The 20343-nt window shown below is 47.4% G+C and overlaps 2 protein-coding genes across 7 annotated transcripts in view; one reads left to right on the plus strand and one right to left on the minus strand.

The window, feature by feature from the left end:
• The window catches only part of CCDC40 (coiled-coil domain containing 40), a 44085-nt gene extending 30403 nt beyond the window's left edge, over positions 1 to 13682 (minus strand). Inside the window, exons 1-8 of one of the 3 annotated variants that reach the window (XM_027518126.1) lie at positions 13374 to 13682; positions 12932 to 13052; positions 11392 to 11455; positions 10540 to 10956; positions 7479 to 7611; positions 6158 to 6321; positions 5304 to 5387; positions 5007 to 5226 (exon numbers count right to left, since the gene is read on the minus strand). In XM_027518126.1, coding sequence (XP_027373927.1) covers positions 5007 to 5226; positions 5304 to 5387; positions 6158 to 6321; positions 7479 to 7611; positions 10540 to 10956; positions 11392 to 11455; positions 12932 to 12960 — 1111 coding nt within the window. In that variant the 5' untranslated portion in view covers positions 12961 to 13052; positions 13374 to 13682. Of the gene's footprint in view, positions 1 to 5006; positions 5227 to 5303; positions 5388 to 6157; positions 6322 to 7478; positions 7612 to 10539; positions 10957 to 11391; positions 11456 to 12569; positions 12873 to 12931; positions 13053 to 13373 lie in introns of those variants that run through there. The other 2 variants (XM_027518127.1, XM_027518128.1) reach the window with 2 other exon arrangements.
• A 126-nt stretch (positions 13683 to 13808) lies between these two features.
• Positions 13809 to 20343, plus strand: part of TBC1D16 (TBC1 domain family member 16) — an 88895-nt gene continuing 82360 nt past the window's right edge. For all 4 annotated transcript variants that reach the window (XM_027518137.1, XM_027518138.1, XM_027518139.1 and 1 more), the window contains exon 1: positions 13809 to 13891. The gene's annotated coding sequence lies outside the window, so the exon portion shown is untranslated. The remainder of the gene's footprint in view (positions 13892 to 20343) is intronic.

A 20343-nucleotide genomic window follows, 5' to 3' on the forward strand; every position in this document is an offset into this window, starting at 1 on the left:
GCCCAACGACTGGTGTCTTTAGGAGAAGAGGCGGTTAGGACACAGACACATAGTGGATGAGCCCCTGTGTGGACACAGGGGAATGATGACTGTCCACAAGCCCAGGAGATTGGCCTCAGGTAGAACCACCCTGCCAACACCTTGATCTTGTACATCTGGCCTCCAGAATTACAAGAAAGCAAACTTCTACTGTTCAAGTCACCCAGCCTATGGCCCTTCGCTATGGTAGACGGTGCTGAATAACTCCCCCCACCTGAATCAGGGAGCCTGCCCACCCTTCCTCCAGGGCACTCACTTCTTCCCCCTCTTTCCTTCTTTCCTGGCTGAGTGACTGAGAGCCAATATTTCAAATTTTTTTATTAAAAAAAATTTTTGTTCATTTATTTTATCTTTGTCTGCACTGGGTCTCCGTTGCTTCAAGCAGGCTTTTTCTAGTTGCGGTGAGGGGGGCTGCATTCTAGCTGCAGTGCTCGGGCTTCTCATTGCAGTGGCTTCTCTGTAGCGGAGCATAGGCTCTAGGGCCTGGGGGTCAGTTGTCGTGGCTCAGGGACTAAGTTGCCCCACGGCATGTGGGATCTCCAGACCAGGGACAGAACCCATGTCCCCTGCATTGACAGGTAGATTCTTTACCGCTAGACCATCAGGGAAGTCCTCAAATATTCTTTTTAATTTGTATTCTTTCAACATTAGTGAAATCAAGTCTGTTTTCACAGTATGAAGACCGGCTGCCCTTTTCCCTTTTGACTTGCCTACTCATACCATCACCCCTCTTCTATAGCAGGATAGTAGTCTCACCTATTAGGCCTTGAAGGGCCCTTCCTGTAATAAGACAGGGTGGGCAGAGTCTTGAAAAGCCCCCGTGAACTCTGCCCCTGGTGTCACTCCTGAGATCAGGTTGTGTTTTGGGGCAAAAAGGGTAATTATCAGACGGGCCTGACCTCAGCAGGTGAGCCCTCTAGAAGCAGAGTTTTCTTGACCTGGTGTCAGAAAAGGATATGCAGGGTCAACAGGCTTTGCTTAGCATGAAATAGGAGTCTAAGTGTTCCTTTTTGGATGGTCAAATGAGTGAAAATATTTAGTGATTTTAAAGTGCAATCTGTACATTCAATTTGCAACAAACAGATTCCAGATAAACTTCCTGGAACCCCTACTCTGCACCATTGATCTATTTGCCCGTGTTTTCCCCGTGAGCCATTTCGTTTCTATTGCTGTAGACTGATACAGTGCTTTGATACCTGTTGGGACGATATTCCCTCATTACCCTTCTCTTTCAAAATTTTTTGGATATTCTTACGCATTTAGTATTCCAAGGGATCTTGAAAATCAATTTGTTGAGAATGGAGAGTTTTTAAGGTATTGCTCTGGAATAATTTCTAGCAAGCATTGATAAGGGGAAAAAGCAAGGAACAGAGTGGTGGGCATAGTATACAGCTACTTGCGTAAAAAAATAGAAAAAAATACCACACCTTTATAACTTTGCTTTTATATACAAAAATATCTTTAAAAGAATACACAAGAATCAATCATACCATTGTGACTCTGCAGAGGGGGCTGAACTGGGCCAGAGGGAGACTCCAGAGAGCTTCAAGTTTGTATTATTACTCCTCAAAAATAATAATTAACCATCTTAAATAAATTCAAGCTCACCCAAACATCCCATTGTGGATTTTAACTGGACTTGCAGTGAACTGCTTATTAATTTAGAGAAATAACATTTATATATTCTGCATCTGCCCATCCCATTACATGACTGTTGCATTTATTTAAATGTTTTATATCCTTTAGTAAAGTTTTATTGTTTTTCTTCCGACAGGTTTGCTTGCTTCCTTTTATTTATTTATTTGGCTACGCTGGGTCTTCCTTGCTGTGTGCGGGCCTATTCTAGTTGCGGTGTATGGGTTTCTCATTGCGATGGCTTCTCTTATTGCAGAGCACGGGCTTTAGGGCGTGTGGGCTCAGTCACTGTGGCACAGGCTTAGTTGCCCCAATGCATGTGGGATCTTCCAGGGCCAGGGATCTAACCCATGTCTCCTGCCTGGGCAGATGGATTCTTAACCACTGGACCACCAGGGAAGTCTGGTTCACTTGCTTCTTATTAGACTTATTCCTAAGTATTTTATGGCTGTTATAGATATCATGGATGAGATTTTTACAATTACATTAATAATTCATAATTGGATATGACTGGTAGAAAAAAAAATTATAACTCTGGTATTCAGTTACTTTATAGATTTCTTATTACTTTTATTTGCTTCTTTTTCAACAGTAATCTTGAATCTTCTAGGTAAACAATCATACCATTGGTGGAGAATGAGTCTCATGACATCATATCCAGAATCTATACTTTGTTTATATTTCCTGTTTTCTTTCATAGCTGGAACGTCCAAAACAGTGTATCCTCATCTCATTCCTCACGTTAGCTATGATCACTCCAGGGCTTTCCACTGAGTAAAACTGTCTTATCAGTTGCTGATAAACACTTACAAAGAAATTTCCTTCTACCCTAGTTTAGGATGAATAATGAGTTTTATTCAAACATCCACTGGGCATCCACCCAGAAAATCTTTTTGTTCTCTCTCCTTTAAGAAAAAAGTGCAATGAATCAGTAGATTTCTTAATTTCAAATTATTCCAGAATTAAGCCCTCCTTCACTAGGAGCTATTTTTTTCTTTTCATATATTGCTAAACTTAATCTTTTGTTGCTGAGCACAAGTTTAACATTTGCTAATATTTTATTTAGGATTTTCATATCGTGTAAGTAGGATCACTATGTTTTGTACACTGGAAGCTTTTTCCAGTAAGGATTATACTGAGAATTATAAAACAAGCCTGGGAAGCATTTCCCCAAATTTCCACCCTCTGGAGGGTTGAATAACATAGGGAATGTCTGGTTTTGTCCTGTCTGTAATCCTATGGCATTTCCCTCCCTTTACCTTTGGAATTTAAAAATTTCACCAACTATGTCTGGGCATGTTTATTTTTTCTTCCACCCACCTGGCCCTACATGAGTCTTTACACCTGAAAATTCATCTTTCTTGAACTCATGCAAACATTTTCCTCTGATGTCATTGGTTAATGCCCCTAATCTCCTGGAATTTCTATGTTATGGATGCTGACTTTACCAGACCTACATCCATGTCTTTTATCTCTTTCTCAGAATGTCCATCACTTTGGGGTTTTGCTCTGAATTCTGGATAGAATTCCTCACACTGGACTTTCAGTATACAAACTCAGTTGCTCAATTTTCAGCAGTGCTGATTTATCTATTTTGTACTTTTTTGGGGAGGGGGGATGATGATTCTATTTTTTAATTCTGAGTATCCTTTTCTCTAACAGTTGGTTTTCATTTGCCTGGTGAGATAGCCTCTAAAGTCTCACGTCAAACACGAGTTGGCACATGCTCAGTTTCAGAACCCGATGCTCGTCTGTGGAGAGGTCTGCTCTCCTGTCTGGGGATTGCTGCTGTGGACTCACACTTGGGTTTGAAGGTTACTGACTGGTGGGTTTCACCTCCCTCCCAAGTAAGGTGGGCAACCGTAGACACTGTCCAGAAGCAAAGGCCCATGTTTCACCTACAGGACAGGGCAGTGGCAGCACCTGGTGGGCAGGGCTGGGACCATCACCCAAATTGTTTAGCTCAAAGAAGGGAGAAATGGTGCTGTGAGGTGGGTCCTTGCTTGGTGGAACAAGCTCTGCTCCTGCTCCCTGGTGACCTCCAGAAAGGACACAGTGTCCATAAAGACAACTGGATCTTTCCAGAAGCCCATCTGCGCCTTTAGCCTCTGATGGGGGGTGCTGGTGGGCATGATTGCTCCTGTGTGGAGGGAGCAGGGGACCTGTGTCCTCTTTCAAAATGGTCTAACTTCTGTTATAACTGGAGGATGTGGCTCCACTGTTCTAGTGTGAGTGCCCTGCTCTTCTCTTTTTGGTAAAGTGAAGTCTCTCAGTTGTGTCCAACTCTTTGTGACCCCATGGACTGTAGCCTATCAGGCTCCTCTGTCCATGGGATTTTCCAGGCAAGAATGCTGGAGTGGATTGCCATTTCCTTCTCCAAGGGATCTTCCCGACCCAGGAATCGAACCTGGGTCTCCCGCATTGCAGGCAGACGCTTTACCATCTGAGCCACTAGCGAAGCCTTCTCTTTTTGGTAGATTCTGTTAACTTGGTGATAATCAGGGAGGAGTGCTCTCTAAGTGAGCACTTCCCCAACTCTGTCTGGAATCCTCTCCTACATTTCTCAGGGTCCAAAATGCTTCTTTCCATTGACAGTTGAGATACAGGTGTGATTCTGTTTTCTTTCAAATTCTTTTAGGTTACTTCCCCCATTATAATAGTCACACAGAGGTGACAAAGAAAGTCGGAAACATGAAAAACACAAAAACTGAAATAATCGGCTGTGACCATGCTGTTCACTGCGGCCCACTGCCTCTCTCTGTGCAGGGCTTTGCTCTGGTAGGAACAGTGACTAGTCCTAGCCCCGTGGTCTCTTCTGCTCCAGAGTCACCTGCTCCCCTTAACCTGCCGCACAGCCTGGGGCTGCAGGGCTCTGGATCATGGGTCCCTGCACTTTGGGTTGGCCTCACCTATACCTCCCCACCTGTTTAAACCCTGCCCATCCCCACTCTTCCCTGCCTTCTGGAGACCCTATCTTCCACCCCAGCAGCCCAGCAGCCTCTCCCACTTTTGCCTCCATAAACCCAACCTGCCGGCTTTTAGTGTTTGCTGCTTTGCCTAATTAGGTGCATTTTAAGACAGGTCTTTCCTTCCCAAAAAGGATGGGAATGCCTCCAGGACATGAACACATCTTGCCTTTCATGATATCCTACAGTGGCTCAGGGTCATGACAGCACATGGGGACACCCCTTGGGGTCATGATGGCACTTGGGCCACCCCACCAGGTTGCAAAGGTATTCAGGGATTCGATGGCAGGTGAGGATCCCCTTAGGGTCTCTGTGGCATGTGGGGACACCCCCATGGACACTTGCAAGGACGCAGAGCTGCCTTACGCTTTTTGCGCTCCTCGTTGGCCGTCTCACAGGTCTTGGCGTACAGCAAGCGTACCCTCTGCAGCTCCTCCTCCTTCTGCCGCCTCGTGCACGCAGCGATGGAGTGGCGGTCGTGACTCTTCTCAAGCTGCATCTGCAGGCGGGCCAGGTGCTGTTGGACCCCGTAAAGGTTCACCCCCAGCTCCTGCCGCTGGACTCGGCTTTGCTTGGTGGCCACGCTCTGCACCAGAGAGAGAAACTGGGTCATGGAGATGCAGGAGGGAGCACAGCTGAGTGGGAGGTGGGACAGGTACGCACCAGTTCTTGAAGTTCCAGCCTCAGTTTCTCTATCTGCCGGTTAAGATAGCTCTTCAGGGCAGCCTGGAATCTTATCATCAGGGGCTAGAACAATGGAAAAGTATAGCCAGTTACTGTCCTGTCCCCTCCAGGGCTTAGCCACAGCTCTTGGTGAGGTGGAGACAGAAATGACTTTCATACTGGGTGCTCCCCACTTCTGCCCAGGATTCTTACTTCAGAAGTCACTTGTGGTCTCACTGTAGGCACTGAAGGACCTGAGTGCATATTTTGACAAAATGACAGGATAAGCTGGGGTGGTGGTACTGGTTTAATCCCCAGAGCTGAAGGGCAGTGATGAGCAGAGCCTTGGATGCCAGCACCAAATGAACCTTGAGCCCCATTTCCCACTGCAACTTTAGCGCCAGTCAAGACCCGTCCTCCCGCCTTGCCAGAGCTGTGGGACATGCCAGGCGATGGCTCTCAGTGGAGGTCACCTTGCCCCCGCCCAAAGTCTGGAGACATTTCTGGCTATCACAACCAAGACGGTGCTGCTGGCATCTGGTGGGCGGAGGCCCCGGGGATGCTCCTCAGCACCCTACAGTGCTCAGGAAGCCCCCACCACGAAGAGAGATCGGCTTCCAGTGACTGAGAAATGCTGAGTCTGAATGAATGAACCTGAAGGGAGAATACACTTGACAAAGTGGCAGCCCAAACCCTGCAGATAAACTATTCGGGGAGCAGATGAAACAGAGCACAGCATTTGCTGGGTAAAAGGAGGGCCGTGGAGGCTCCAGGCAGAACAGGGCAAGTGCAGCAGTGTCTCTAAGTCCATCTTCGTCTGTGTGGGGCAAAAGCAAAACCCGCGAATGTCTTACGTGGTCTGGGTCCAAGACCACCAGCTGGGATCTGTCTTCTTCCGCCTCATCGCTGCCCTCAGATTCCACTGTCTCCACCAGGCCCCCTTCTTCCACCATGCTTAGCTGCTGGATCCTGTCCAGGAAGGAGGACGCGGCTCCCTCCCTGGGGTGGGTGTCGGGTTCTAGGGGGACAAGTGAGGGGGGAACAGCAAATGTTATTGAGGAGTTAATAGAGTGCTTATCTGGGGGAAGTTCATCAGAAAGCTAAATGCCCAGGCTTGTGCAACATGAGGGAAAAGAGAAAGACAAAGCCCCCATTGGGTTAGGGTTCACAATGCTATTAATAGGGTCTTCTGCTCATGAATTTTCTGCTAGCTAATTCAACATATTTTGTAGGAATGATTGAACTTTAAAGGTAGACAAGAAGCAAACACATTTTGTGGATACCTTTTAATACATAAATAATGAACAGAAAGGGGGCTTCTTAATGATGGAATAGATTTTTTTTTTTTTTAAGGAAAACAACTGATACGATTGAAAAGCAATCAGTGAGGCTCCAGTTTCAGCTTTTCTTCCTTCCTGGGCTGGAGAGACCCTGTTTGGTTTCTAACTCATTTAGATGAGTGCTGTCTGCAGGTCTCTTGTAGGTGAGGCGAGGTTTTGTTGGCTGGGTCATCCGCACACCACCATCAAATGGAATACTTGTTGTTGCTGTTGTTTCGTCACTAAGCACTATCTCCCAGAGTCTGCTCAAACTCATGTCCATTGAGTCAGTGATGCCATCCGACCATCTCATCCTCTGTCATCCCCTTCTCCTCTGGCCCTCAATCTTTCCCAGCATCAGAGTCTTTTCCAATGAGTCAGTTCTTCCCATCAGGTTATATACAATATAAAACAACCCAATCTGCTTTCTCATGTACTCAACACTGGGATACCAGAACCAAGTGGAGAGATAGGGGTGTGCCTCAAAGCACCTTGGAAAACTCAACCCACAGGGACATGTTTAGGGCCGAGCTCCCCTCTGAGACCAGAAGGCAGAGAGGGATGTGTAGCCAGGGCCGTGTCACCGGATTTTGGTCCAGGCTTGGTTCTGCCACTTACATGGGTAAGTTACTTAATGACTCTCATGGTCTGTAAAATGGAGAACAGTTCCTACCTCACCAGGTAAGTGAAAGGATTAAATTAGATAAAACAGAACAAATGTTCTACGTGTCTTATCCATTTCTGTTAATGACATTTTTATCTTTAGACTCAGCCCAACAGGAAACGAGGTAACAGGGGGCGAAGGAGTGGGAGCCCTTGCACAGAAGGGGATGGGAAGTGGCTTGTCCCGTAGTACCTGACTCCGGGGCAAAGGGCTCCTCTGTGCCCGGAGGCAGCTCGTCAAGACCCAGGGATGTGTCGCTGCTCCCTGGGCTCTGTCTGAGGTGATGCCCAGCCTCCAGAGGAAAGACCTTCTGCTGGAGTGTTCCCTGGGATTGTATAGAGCAAAAACAACCAAATCTGAATTTCTGAGGGTTTAGTCAGGACTGAGGCGTTATTCAAATTTGATTATTACAGTGTTCAAAATTTAACACAGTTGGTAAAGCAATAGAAAATTGCTTGCATATCACTTGGCTTTTGCAATCGTCAAAACAAAAAACACCTACCTCCACCCCAATGAGGGATTTAGGAGTGGTTTCTGCCGGTCTGGATCTGTAGCAAAGTGTAAACACAGAGGCATGGGCATGTGCTGGATGTGAGTTTCTTTATTCCCATATACTGCTCTCCCTGAGGCTGGTAAACAGCATTTCTGAAAGCCTGAGCCCCGGCCAGGGTCTCCCAAGAGAGCTGTTTCTTCTCTTCTTTCAAACAGTTTCACTTTGGGAACATTTCCAGAAGAAAATGTTTTCCCAAACACCTGGCTCCGTTTTAACTCTAAAGGGGACTCTTGCAATGATTATCGTTGACAATAACTACCGCTGCTGCTGAACTGGTGAACATGAGTAAGGGCAGACAATGACCCTGCACGGGACCCTGCAAGGTGGATGCCAGTCGTTTCTGTCTCCTGCAGGGGAAGCAGTTCATGGAAGCTGAAGCCCTTGCTTAAGTTCGCCTAGCCAGCCAACGGCTGTCTCAACGCCCAGCTCCTGCTCTTTCCAGCTGTTCTTCCTCAGGTGATGCTGCTTCTAGAAATGACTTCTGAGGCATCCAGAACCACAATGACATTCATGGGAGCCCAGAGTCCAAAGCCTACTTACTTCTGGGGGGTCCAGAAAGGGCTTTTCTTAATGACCACACTGGTGACCCAGCAGCTCCCACTCCACAGTTAAGTTACTTGAGCTGGGAGGAGGGAAATAGGGTTCGCTCTTAGGGTTCACTCTTAGAGTTTGTCTCTGCCATTCTGGTTGATCAAATTTGGAGACTGTTTCCCAGTGAGTTTTCTTTTTCTTGTAAAGTAAGAGGTTTTATTAAGATACCAAGCCATACTGTTTTTTTTCTCTCATACCAATCTTCTTTTTAAAAAGAATTATTTATTTACCTATTTATTTGGTTGCTCTGGGTCTTAGCTGAAGCATGAGGGTTCTTTAGTTGCAGCGTGTGGAATCAACCAGGGATTGAACCCGGGACCCTTGCCTTGGGAAGGCAGAGTCTTAGCCACCGGACTACCAGAGAAGTCCCCCAGGTGAGTTTTCTAGAAATTAGACTTGAGGATGTAAACTGGGTTTACAGCTCAGCAAGCGACCTATACTTTGGTACTCCTGGCTGTGTGTGTTTGTTTTTTCAGGCGTGCCATGTGGCTTGTAGGATCTTAGTTCTCTAATCAGGGATTGAACCCAGGCCCTTGGCACTGGAAGTGCAGAGTTCTAACCATTGGACCATCTGGAATTCCTGGTCCTGGCTATCTTATAAAGGAGGGCACTGTTCAGTTGTTAGAATCTTACAAGTGGTTTTGATATCCACTTGTCGTTTGTAGTCATAACGCTTAATTGTGGTTCATCAAATATTGAATCATGTGATTCTCCAAAGTTATTATCTATTTTAGCTTTCACAGGGTGGGGAGGAACTTCACAGTTCAGAGCAAGCATGACAGCCATCATAGCTGCATGCCTCTGGGTAAGGAAGTTCTTTGGCTCCTCAGTTTCCTAATCTGAGCAATGGGGATAATAATAGTTCCCACCTTATGGGGTTGTTGTCACTGAGACAACACATGTAAAGGGCATGCAAGTGTCCAGCCCAGAGTACATGATGAATAAATATAATGTCTTCTCTTCCTGCCCTACCCCTCGCTTTCCTTCTAGAACAATCAAACCTAAAGCCAACAGTGGAGTTGACCCAGTATGGGGTGATGAGTCTAGACAAAATGAGGAAGGTGGGTTCCAGAGACTGTCCCCAAGGTGAGACACAGGTATCAGGCCTGGGCCTGGCGAGGAAGGTCTTGGCATGGAGAGTTACAGTCCAAACATTTGGGGGCTTGCCCATCAGTAATGGACAAGCTGAACTGAGGCACGGCTTGATAGAACACCAGGAAAACATGGCATCCTTCCGTGACATTCTAAACCTGGAGACCTGAAAATACCAGGCAGAACCAAACTGAGGGACCTTCTACAAAATAGCTGGCCTGTGACCTTTAAAAGTGTCAAGGTCATCAAGGTCAAGGACAGATTGAGAAGACTAAAGAGACGATACAGCTGAAGGCAGCAGGCGATTCTGAAGTGGAGCTCTACTATAAAAGACATTACTAGGACACTTGGTGAAGGAAGCCCGAGGTGTATTTGGTAATGTAACACATTGATTTTGATAATTATCACATGTTCGTTTGCGGAAAACATATATGAAAACATTGGGAGGCAACTTACTGTCAAATGCTTTTAAAAAACATTCTTAAAAGTTCTTTAAGGTACTCCAGTTTTCTGTGTGTACTTGATTAAAAAGTAAAAAGTAAAAATAAGCCTATAACAATTATTATCCACAGCTGCACTGTCCAGTCTGGTAACCACTTATAACTGTTGGATATATACATTTAAACTAATTAGAATCCTCAAAAGGTTAAAAATTCAGTTTCTCTATCTCCCTGGCCACATTTTAAGTGCTCTATAGTCACATGTGACTAGTGGTTACCATACTGGACAGCGCAGATAAAGAGCCTTTTCATTATCATGTAGAGTTTTACCGGACGGTGTTGCTCTAGAGACTGGACACCTGGATGCCCTTACGTGGAATGTTTCCAACCTGGGTTTGGGAACACAAAGGAGGGTTCAGAAACTCTTGGACTATGACAGTGGCTCCTGAGACTTAAGTTTGCTAAGACATTTCTAACAGGCATTGCCATGTGAATTATTTATAGTGTACCCTGAGTTCCTCACATAGATTTACAAACCTCATGAGCAGTAAAACACTACAGACCTCAGGCTACTCACCTGGTTCATTTGCTCAGACAGGCCTAATACTTGCTGGGAGCTCTTTGTGGTGATGAACCCCATTCCTGTGGATTTGGATGGGTGGGGGGCCTCTCTGTCCTCAAGACCCATTTCCCTCCTTGTTCCTTCATACGGGGGTGTGCGGTCAACTTCATCTTCGGGCCCCTCCCCAAGACTGATGTCTGAGGAAGCCAGATCTAGAGAACTGACTTCCCCTTCAGGGGACGTGGCTTCCAAATCAGATTCTAATTCCTCTTCTAATTCAAATTCCTCTTCCATTTCCATTTCCCCTTGGCTTCCTCCATAGTCCCCCTGGGCTGTGACTTCCCCATCATTTTCAATTTCCCTTTCGGAATGCTCTGTAGCACCCTCAGCTTCTTCACTTCTCTGGTCATTGCTCTTCTCCATTGACGATACCTGTAGTTATGAAGCAGGAAAAAAAAAAATCAGGAGACAAAGTGTAAAGGATCTTATGAGATTTTATCCTTAATAAGGTAATTATACTGATGGGAAAACTGCATCTATACACTCTGAGCATCGCTAGGAGATTATGTTTCATAGTTTAGCTGATCTACTCTGTTTTTTCTTTTTTTGGTAATTATTTTGCATTCTTTGTTACAGAAAATGAGCTCTGAAAAACTCAGGGCGATCTAGGTGTGGGATATCCAAGGCATTCTTGACAAGCCATCAACGCTTCAGAAGGAGGTGGAAGGAAATTAGGTTTCTCTGCAACTGAACTGAGTCTGTTCCAGAGCAAGGTCATAGGATCATCGTGCAATTTTCTTAAACAAATCTGAACGCTAATTCCTAGTAAATACAGCCTAGACTAATTCATCCCATAAGGAATTTTACCTTGCCGCCTTCAACATGCTGGTCCTCTTCTCCTTCAGAAGGCGATTTGCCGCCCAAGTGAGACCTGGTGGCGGAGAAACAGTTGAACAGTTTCAAATAACATCTTTCTTTTTCTTGGCATTTATCCCCTCCTTACTGTCTGTATATCTAGTTATTATATTTACTTGTTAATTGTCTGCCTTCTCTCTAGGCTGATGGCCATGACTTTGTCACTAACACCAACACTAGACCATGCCTGTCACATGGCACAAGAGTCACTCCAAGAATGAATGAAAAATGCAATGATTGAAACATTTAAGGAACAGTACAAGTAGATTATGCTAGAAAGTCACTTTAAATACACTTGTGTTTGCGACAAAATGGGGAAAATAGAAAACAAAATAAGAGAAAATTGCGCAAAAAGGACAAATACTCTAGAAACTTTCAGTTTCCCCGTGATTTGGATAGTACAAGAATGTCACATTCTTAAAATTGCTTTTTTTCTAGTTAAAAGTTAAACTAATACAGCAATATGTGACACAGACAATGAAAATCCCCTGTGACTTCTCTCCTGTTCCAGATAACAAGACGTAATAGTAAGAGATTTAAGGATATTTTTTATGTATTATTTTTTACTTTTTAGATATTTATTTGGCTGTGCCAGGTCTTAGTTGTGGCACGTGGGATCTTTTTAGTTGTGGCATTCCAACGCTTACTTGTGGCATGGTCTAGTTCCCTGACCAGGGATCGAACCCAGGCTCCCTGCTTTGAGAACATAGAGCCTTAACCACTGGACCACAAGGGAAGTCCCAAGGATATCTTCTTTCAAATATTTTTCTGTGCATTTAAAGCCACCCATCCACCAAATTAGAGATCACACTATATACACTGTTTTGCATTTAGTCTTTTCATTTATTGTAATCTGGACTTTTCCATGTCAGTAGACGCAGACCTACCTTAAAAAAAAGAAAGAAACGATACAGCGGTGTCCAATGTGAAAGGTAAATTTTTAAAAATAGTCTCTATCCTTTTAAACAAAGTGTAAGAGAGCAGAGGCCTGGTGGTCCTGGGTTTACCTGACTACAGCCTATCTGTGTGCTCAAGGCATTCACGGTGGGGCTGCCTGGCCATACTGAACCCAGTCCATCACCTGCCACCTCCAACCCCGGTGAGGTTGGGCTGGTCTCCCTCTCACTGACCTCGCTGGGCAGCATCCAGCACAGAGACCCCTGCTCTCAGGGCTCTGCAGCAGGGATTACCAAGCATCGTGGTTGCCATGGTTACTGTGGACTGAGCAAGTCCCGGGTTTCAGAGAAAGGAGCGCCCAGAAAAGGGGGAAAAGGGAGGGTACGGGAGAGGACAAAGGGACGCGAGGTGAGAAGGCAGAAGGGCGTGCAGGAATGTGGGGGTGACCGGGGAGGTCAGGAAAGGCTCAGAGAGTGGGGAGTCAGGGGTACAGGAGAGGGGAAAAGGTCATGGAAGGGAAGGGGTGCCTAGGGGGCTATGGGAAGGGGGAGGTGTGGGGGCAGCTCCGAGGCCCCAGATCCCTAGGCCCGTTTACCCGCCAGCGCCGCCGTCCGGCTCCGCCATCTCCAGTTGCTATGCGACGCCGTCAACATCCGGCGGGCAAGGACCACGCGCGGGGCTTGCGGGGCAGGAGGCCTTTGTGCCATTTGTGTACACTAGAAACACAGAATATTTAACTCTGTAAATGTATTAAAGGATAAATACGCATCTTCTCCATCTCTAAGTCCGAGCTCTACCCCGCCTGACTCCGTTTCTGTAAAGCGACAACCGTGTCAACGTGTGTCCTGCCGGCCACTCTGGAGCCCCAGGGGCTCGCGCAGGGCACCCGGGAAGCCGGGGACATGGGACGGCCAAGTGTTCTGAGGATGGCAGGAAGAGGCGGGGGCGCGACGGGGTCCGGAGCCGGCCGCACCTTCGGGGACCGAGCCCCCGCCTAGTGCCTGCCTGTCCATCTCCAGACCTGGGGGGCTCAGTACCTCCTTCCCGGGGTTCTTGCGAAGAATTCATGGCAGGAGAGGGATGCCCCGTGGCCTCCTGGTGGGTGTTGTTCTCTTCCTATCTCAAAATAGGAAAAACAAAAGCAGAGGGTGGGACAGAGAGGGCGAGCGCGCAGGTGGGACGTCCCAAGGGTCCTGCCTTCACTCCGGGGGCGTGGGGCTTCCCTCTGGGGCAAAGTCCCGGGGCCGGAGGCCCGGGCAGGCGGCGAGGCCCGGAATAGGAAGGGGTCGTCCGGGCCGGGGCCTGGGATGGGAGGGCGGAAGGTGACTGGGGCAGTTCCGCAACACGGTTGGGGCAGGGTTGGGACTGGGGCTGGCGGGGGTGGGGTGGGCGGCGGGTCTGATTGGGCCGGGGGCCGGGTTGGGCTGGGGGGCGGGCCGGGGGCCGGGCCTCGCCGCGCGTCCCCGCCCCACCAAACCTCACTGGCGGCGGCTGCAGTGGCGGCGGAGGCGGCTCCGGGAGCCGGCGCAAATCCGGCCCCGGGTGCGGGACCCGGGTGGGTATCGGGGACCTGCCGGGGGCCGCGGGGGCGGGGCCTGAGGGGCCGGCGGGGGATCGGGCAGCGCCCCTCGGCGGGACGGGCTGGGGGCGCGCGGGGCGCGTGGGCCTGCAGCCGCGGGGCCCGGGAGGGGCCGGGGTCTGGCCGCAGCGCAGAGAGGTGCAGGGCCAGAGCAGGAGTGGGGCGGCAGGATCACGCGGGGAGCTCCCTGAGGGCCCCATCCGCGGCGGGTTCTGGCGCCCTGGGCAGGGAGTGGGCCTAATTCGAGGAGACTCGGTCTCAGGCTGTCTGAATCTTTGGTCCGGAGAACTTGCGGTCTTTGTCTGGCTGGATCGTCAGAGCACGCGAATGAGAACTTGTAGGGGCCCGCCGTTTGCCGACACAGCCCCCCAAAGTGTGTGTTTCACCCGCACGGGGCGCGCGCTTAACATTCCTGGCCTTGGGGTGGGTGGTCTGGCTGTTTAAGAGCCTCAGGTCATGAAACTCACACCCTTTAGGCCCGAGCTCTTCCTCTTGATCTTTTCTTAAATAATAGTAAAAGAAAGGAAGAAAAAATAAAAAGAAAGAAAAGAAAAAAGGAAAAGAAAAAAAACCCCGGCAATTTAAGATTTCTAAATATAACCTAAGGCACGCTGCCAGAAGCCATGAATCTTGAAATCCTGTTATTCCCACACTCGGAAGTTGGTGTCATATGTTGGCCACAACCTAGTTCAGATTCTATTCAGAAACAGAAAACGACACAATACGTTCACTTTTCTTACCATGAAGTTTGTTTTACTGCCTCCTCAAGTTCATAGGAGAAGCCAGGCCAGCCCCTGTGTCTGGTCCCATTGATCCTTCTTTACCACCTGCAGGCACCAATTCCTATGTCTGTAAAGAGGCAACTGGTTCTCAAAAACCAGCCATATGATGGAGCATATTATCAAAGGGCAGGGGCAAAGGCCCAGATTGGAGAATTCCATTCTAAATCTGTCACAGATTGATTAGAAAACTTTAAAAAAAAAAATCTGTGTGTTTGTTTTAGAAATTCCCCCACTAGAAACATCAATATTTAGTTGACTAGCAAACATTAAACACTTTTAAGAACCAGGAAAACTTTTGCAAAGAAAAGATTATTAAAGTGAGAAAGCCTCTTAGTATTAACTGTGAAACTCATTCACCGCCATGTGCTGTTGGTATCGGAAGGCTTGTTCTCTGCTGAGTGCACTTGGCTTGTAGAGCATTTGTGGAGAGCAGAGTCTCAGAATATGACTAAAGAAAGTTCTTGTCAGTGGAATTTTTTAATCCTCCAGCCATGATGATTGTTATGTAAATAGATTCTGATTATTTTGCATGAATTAAACCCATAAAATCAGGAACTGAAGTGATCCCCATTTTACAGGTAGAAACACCGACATTTAAATTCCCAAGTTCATGCATCCCGGAGTGACAGAAATACAGGCCTTGGGCCCAGGATGCTCCAACTCCACTGTACCACACTGTACCACAAAACCACTGTACCACACTGCCTCCCCTCTTGCCCCTACCACTCACATGCGCACATTCTCCCTGCCCTAGGGACTTAGAATAACATGGTTCACTCTGCCAAGTGATTCATAAACATTCGAGAGAGTGGGGACTAACCGATGTCACCACTAGCTGCTAGTATCAATTCAGTTGAGTCTATAAAAAGCCCCCCAGGCCTCAGTGTAAAGGCATCTGAGATGATAGCCGCTGGGTTTGTAGAACCCTACCTACAACTGCTGGTCTCCCTGGCTCAGGTTTTGGGTAGCTCAGTGCATGGGTTTAAAACATGGCCTCCAAATATAGACTGCTGGATTTGAATACCAACCCAGTACATAGGACTGACTTAATGCTACTGTGCCTTGGTTTCTCCATCTGTAAAATGGGAGTAATACAACCTGTCACAAAGTTCTGTTGCAACAGTTATCTAAAGTACCTAGTACCCGGCTCATTCAAAGTTCCTGTTAATTATAAGTGTTTAATTATTATTAATGACCACTGTTTGGATTTTTCACATTTAACTAGATTGGTAAAAATATTTGGTTTTGTCTTTTGGTTCCTTGTATATGTGGTTCATCAGGTGGAAAGCTGATCATAAGCAGAAGTGGAATTCTCCATTTAGATATATTTACAGTCTCTCTTTTTTTTTTAGTTTTAAAATGTGGGCATTTATTATTACAAAATCAACTGGTTTGATTTAAAAAACTACCATATTTTAAAATAATACAAATACAAGTTAAAATAATTGTAAACTGTGATTCTTTTGAGTGCAAACAATAGTTACCCAAAGAAGAAATAAAACTTCCTGTGTGCTCAGTTGTTAAGTCGTGTCCAACTCTTTGCGACCCCATGGACTGTATCGCGCCAGGCTCCTCTGTCCATGAGATTTTCCAGGCAAGAATACTGGAATGTGTTGCCATTTCCTTCCCCAGAGATATATTTACACTCTTTATATTGCGGGGTGCTGGGTCCCCCTGGGCCGACCAGGGACCAGGGTGACCAGGTTGCCTGGCAACGCAAATCTGGAGTAGAGATTTTAACTTGTCCCTCCACATCCGGCCGAGGGTCCCCAGTTGTCTCCACGGGCCTGAATCCTCTCCTATAAAATTAGTGAATTAGCTTCCTACAGTGGTGCAGTTGGGGAGGATGACTTTAAACATGAAGGATCTGTAGCAGCGGAGGTTGGTTTTATTGGTGTACATAGTTATTGTACATTGTTCTATTGTATTTGTATTAGACTGATGAATGTTGATGAGGCCATTGCACAAAGAAAGCACGTACTTCTCCCAGCCCACCCCCACCTCCTCGCAAATGACATAGGGAATCTTTTCCCACTCACTTCCGTGTTGGTGGTTTTGATGCTAGCAACCACCCACGTGTCCTCTGGGCACTTGGTCTTGCATCTCTAATAAATCTGCTTTGATGATATGTGATCTGAAGCATGTCCTTTACTCCATCTTCTGAACCGATATAGCCATCCTCAGAGAGGAGAAATCAGGCACTTAAGACTTGTTAAAAAAAAAAAAAAGATCAAGTTCTCCGTCTGCGTGTAGTAACCTCAGTTGTACGGCTAGCACAAGGAAAGAACTGAAAGAACCCAAATGCATTATCCAATCTGAATGGCATGCCCTTCTCTGCCTGAGCCTCCAACGGAGAGTCTTTCCAGGTGTTTAGAGCTGATTGGAGGAGGAAATGGCAACCCACTCCAGTGTTCTTGCCTGGAGAATCCCAGGGACGGGGGAGCCTGGGGGGCTGCCATCTATGGGGTCTCACAGAGTCGGACACGACTGAAGCAACTTAGCAGCAGCAGCAGCAGCAGCAGCAGAGCTGATATACAAGATGAGGGGTCTGTATGGACTCACCTGACTGCATACGGAGATGTGGTAGCCATGCTCATTCTAGATTAGCTCCTATAGAGACCACCATCACCGGGGTGCACCCTGAGCCTGTGTCTGAACCTGCTTGCACACTTTGGTGTTTGCTCTGGTTTTCCACTGAGTGACCCTGAATTCAAGTGGTTGATAAATTGCTTGTTACACTCTCTGGCATTGGAATCAGGACAAAGGACATATCTATCAGATGGCATTTGATACCTTTACGATTTTTCAATTTCTTCTTTTTTTTAATATTCATTTGGCTGTGCTGGGTCATAGTTGCAGCATGTGGGATCTAGTTCCCTGATCCGGGATCGAACCCAGGCCCCCTGCATTAGGAACACAGAATCTTAGCCACTGGACCACCAGGGAAGTCCTGGTTTTTCAGTTTCTAGAGCTAAAATGCTTTCCCTGAGCAAGATCAAGTGTGTTGCATTCCGGGAGTGTTGTCAGTATGTTCTCCCCTAGTTTGATTTCTGTTTTGTGGTGCATTACCAACTCCTTTGCCACAGACACTGAGAACCTCTCTGTGTTCAAGTTTATAGGCGCAATGTACAGGTCAGATGCCCCTCATCCACTTTGTGGTTGGTCAGTGGTTTCCTGGTTGGCTTTACCCTTTTCCTTGCTTTTTGGGTTTAGTCCTTCCTCAGTGTGGATCCTGACTCATCTTTAAGCCTGTTTCTCCTTGCAGGCCCGCCTTCCTTGGCGCGTTGGGGGAGGTGGTTTGAGGGTATTTTCTGTCCAGGGGCATGGGCAGCAGATGGTCTTTCTCTGGACAGGCAGAGGCTTTGGGGTTTTCCAAGGAGTGGGCGATAATCAAAGTGACAACTGGACAGTTGGGAGAGGAAAAACAGCTAAGCAGGCCACCAGATCTTCCCTCACCCTCGTTTCTTTAACTGTCTTCTCCAGTCACGGCCTCTTGAGGGTCCTTTTTCCTTATGGCAGTTGGCCCAGGGCCCCAGCTCTGGGATTTCTGCCCTAAACTTCGTTCCTTCGATTTAACTGCAAGTTGACTGTGTTGTCCTCACTTCAACACAGAGGGCCCCATGCACAACAGCCCTATCTTTGGGCCACGATCTTTTCTATGTTAATCCTGAATGCAAAATGCAAGTGCAGCAAATATATTTCTCTTCTGCAATGATCCCATAATTTGAACTTAAATGCGAATAAGAAGAGGGGTGATATCAGCTCCCAGGTGTCTTATCTGGGCAACGAGACTGAAGGAGCCCCAACTTCCCCAAACTGTGCACCCCAAAGAAAAGGTTCCTGATCTGCAATATTTATATCACCTATTGAACTGCAAAACTGGATGTTTCCAAAAAGACTGCGGTGCATGTGCCTGGTTCTGGGAGAGAAAATCGGGGCCTCTTGTGAGGTGTATTAGCAGCAGATGTTTTATGAGAGGAAAACATTCCTTGTTTGCATGTGCCTGGCTCGTGTTTAAGATGGCATTACCTTGTCCCTGCTCTGTGTTGATTGGTCTTTGAGGGCAAAGCAGATGAACCAGTTTCTTCTGGTCATCTGGCAGGTGACCAGAGCTCAGAGCAGTTTGCTCCTGAGCAGTGTGACAGTGGCAAGTTCGGGGGAAGAATCACCTGTGGGCTTTGCCACACAACACATCCCCCTAAGGGTTCATCAGCCCCACTCCCTACCTGCTTCCCCCTCGCTGCAATGGACAGCTGTCACAGTGGACGTGGGCTGTGGCAGGTGTGCGGGAACTGCCAGATCATGAGCTGCCAGGACCACACTTGTCCTGTTGACCCAGGGTGGCCTTGCGGCAGGGACATGGCACAGAACAGTGAACGGGAGAAGTCTGGGCAGAGCCTCCCTCCTGCCGGATCCAGGCTGCCCTGTTTCTTTCATCTTCTTAGAAAGGTTCAAGAGGTGTCTGCACCTTTGCTCTATTTGTTTTCCATTTGGGAATTGATGCAGCTTCTTACAATAGCACAGGGGCTTCCCTGGTGGCTCAGTGGTAAAAAATTTGCCTGCAATGCAGGAGAGGTATGGGGTTGGGAAGATCCCCCTGGAGAAGGCAACCCACTCCAATATTCTTGCCTGGGAAATCCCATGAACAGAGGAGCCTGGCGGGCTACAGTCCATGGGGTCGCAAAAGGGTTGGACACGATTTGGTGACTAAACCACCACCAGCGCCTTACACCAGCACAGGAACCAAGGCTCTGGCACTTGTCTGTGCACAGCTTTCCTCTGTCCTGTCCAGCTGTCACAGAGGCTGGGTCTCCCCTCTGCAACGTCTAGGCCCAGGTTCTCATCATATTGCTTAAAGGCTAGTTGCTCTGAATGGAAGTTTGATGGACAGTGGAGATGGAAAGTCCCCTGGAGAGTTAGAAGTCAGCTCTTTACAGTGTCCTTGGTGTGATGTGGTTGGCAGAAGAGCAGTCCCCAGATGTCCAGATGTTACTTCCTAGTTCTGGGACCTTGTGACTGTATTGGGTCATGTGGCAAAGGGGATTCAAGTTGCAGATGGAATTAAAGTTGCCTGTTGGCTGACTGTGATGTGGAGAGATTGTCCTGGATTATCCAGTGAGGCCGTGTCATCACAGGGTTCTTGAAAGTGAAAGACCGGGCCAGAGTCAGTGTCAGAGTGATGCCCTATGAGAAAAACAGCACCTGCACTGCCGGCTTTGAAAGAGAAGGAAGGGGCCATGAGCCAAGGGATGTACGTGGATTCTAGCTGGAAAAGACAGGAGAATGGATTGTCCCTTGGAACCTCAGGAAGGAACCCAGCCCTGCTGACACCTGAGGTTAGCCCAGTGAGACCTGGGTTGACCTCTGGCCTCTGGAACTGCAAGATAATACACTGTATTGTTGTAAGTCTCTATTTTTGTGGTGACTTGTTACAGTAGCCAATACACTGGGGATAGAAGTGCTTTGTGAAGGAAGCAGGAAGGGAGACTTGAGTCTTTTCTAAAGGATGTCATTTCTGCATCTGTGTTTTGCTCATTTCTGTCTTTTTTGGTGACTTTACCTCCCTATCTAGGAGGACTTTCGCTGGGTCTAAATCACTAAATCTTGGGGAATGAATTTGGGGTAATAGTTTCTTTTTTAAAAAAG

Source organism: Bos indicus x Bos taurus, chromosome 19 (assembly GCF_003369695.1).
Source record: "Bos indicus x Bos taurus breed Angus x Brahman F1 hybrid chromosome 19, Bos_hybrid_MaternalHap_v2.0, whole genome shotgun sequence".
NCBI classification, from domain to species: Eukaryota; Metazoa; Chordata; class Mammalia; order Artiodactyla; family Bovidae; genus Bos; species Bos indicus x Bos taurus.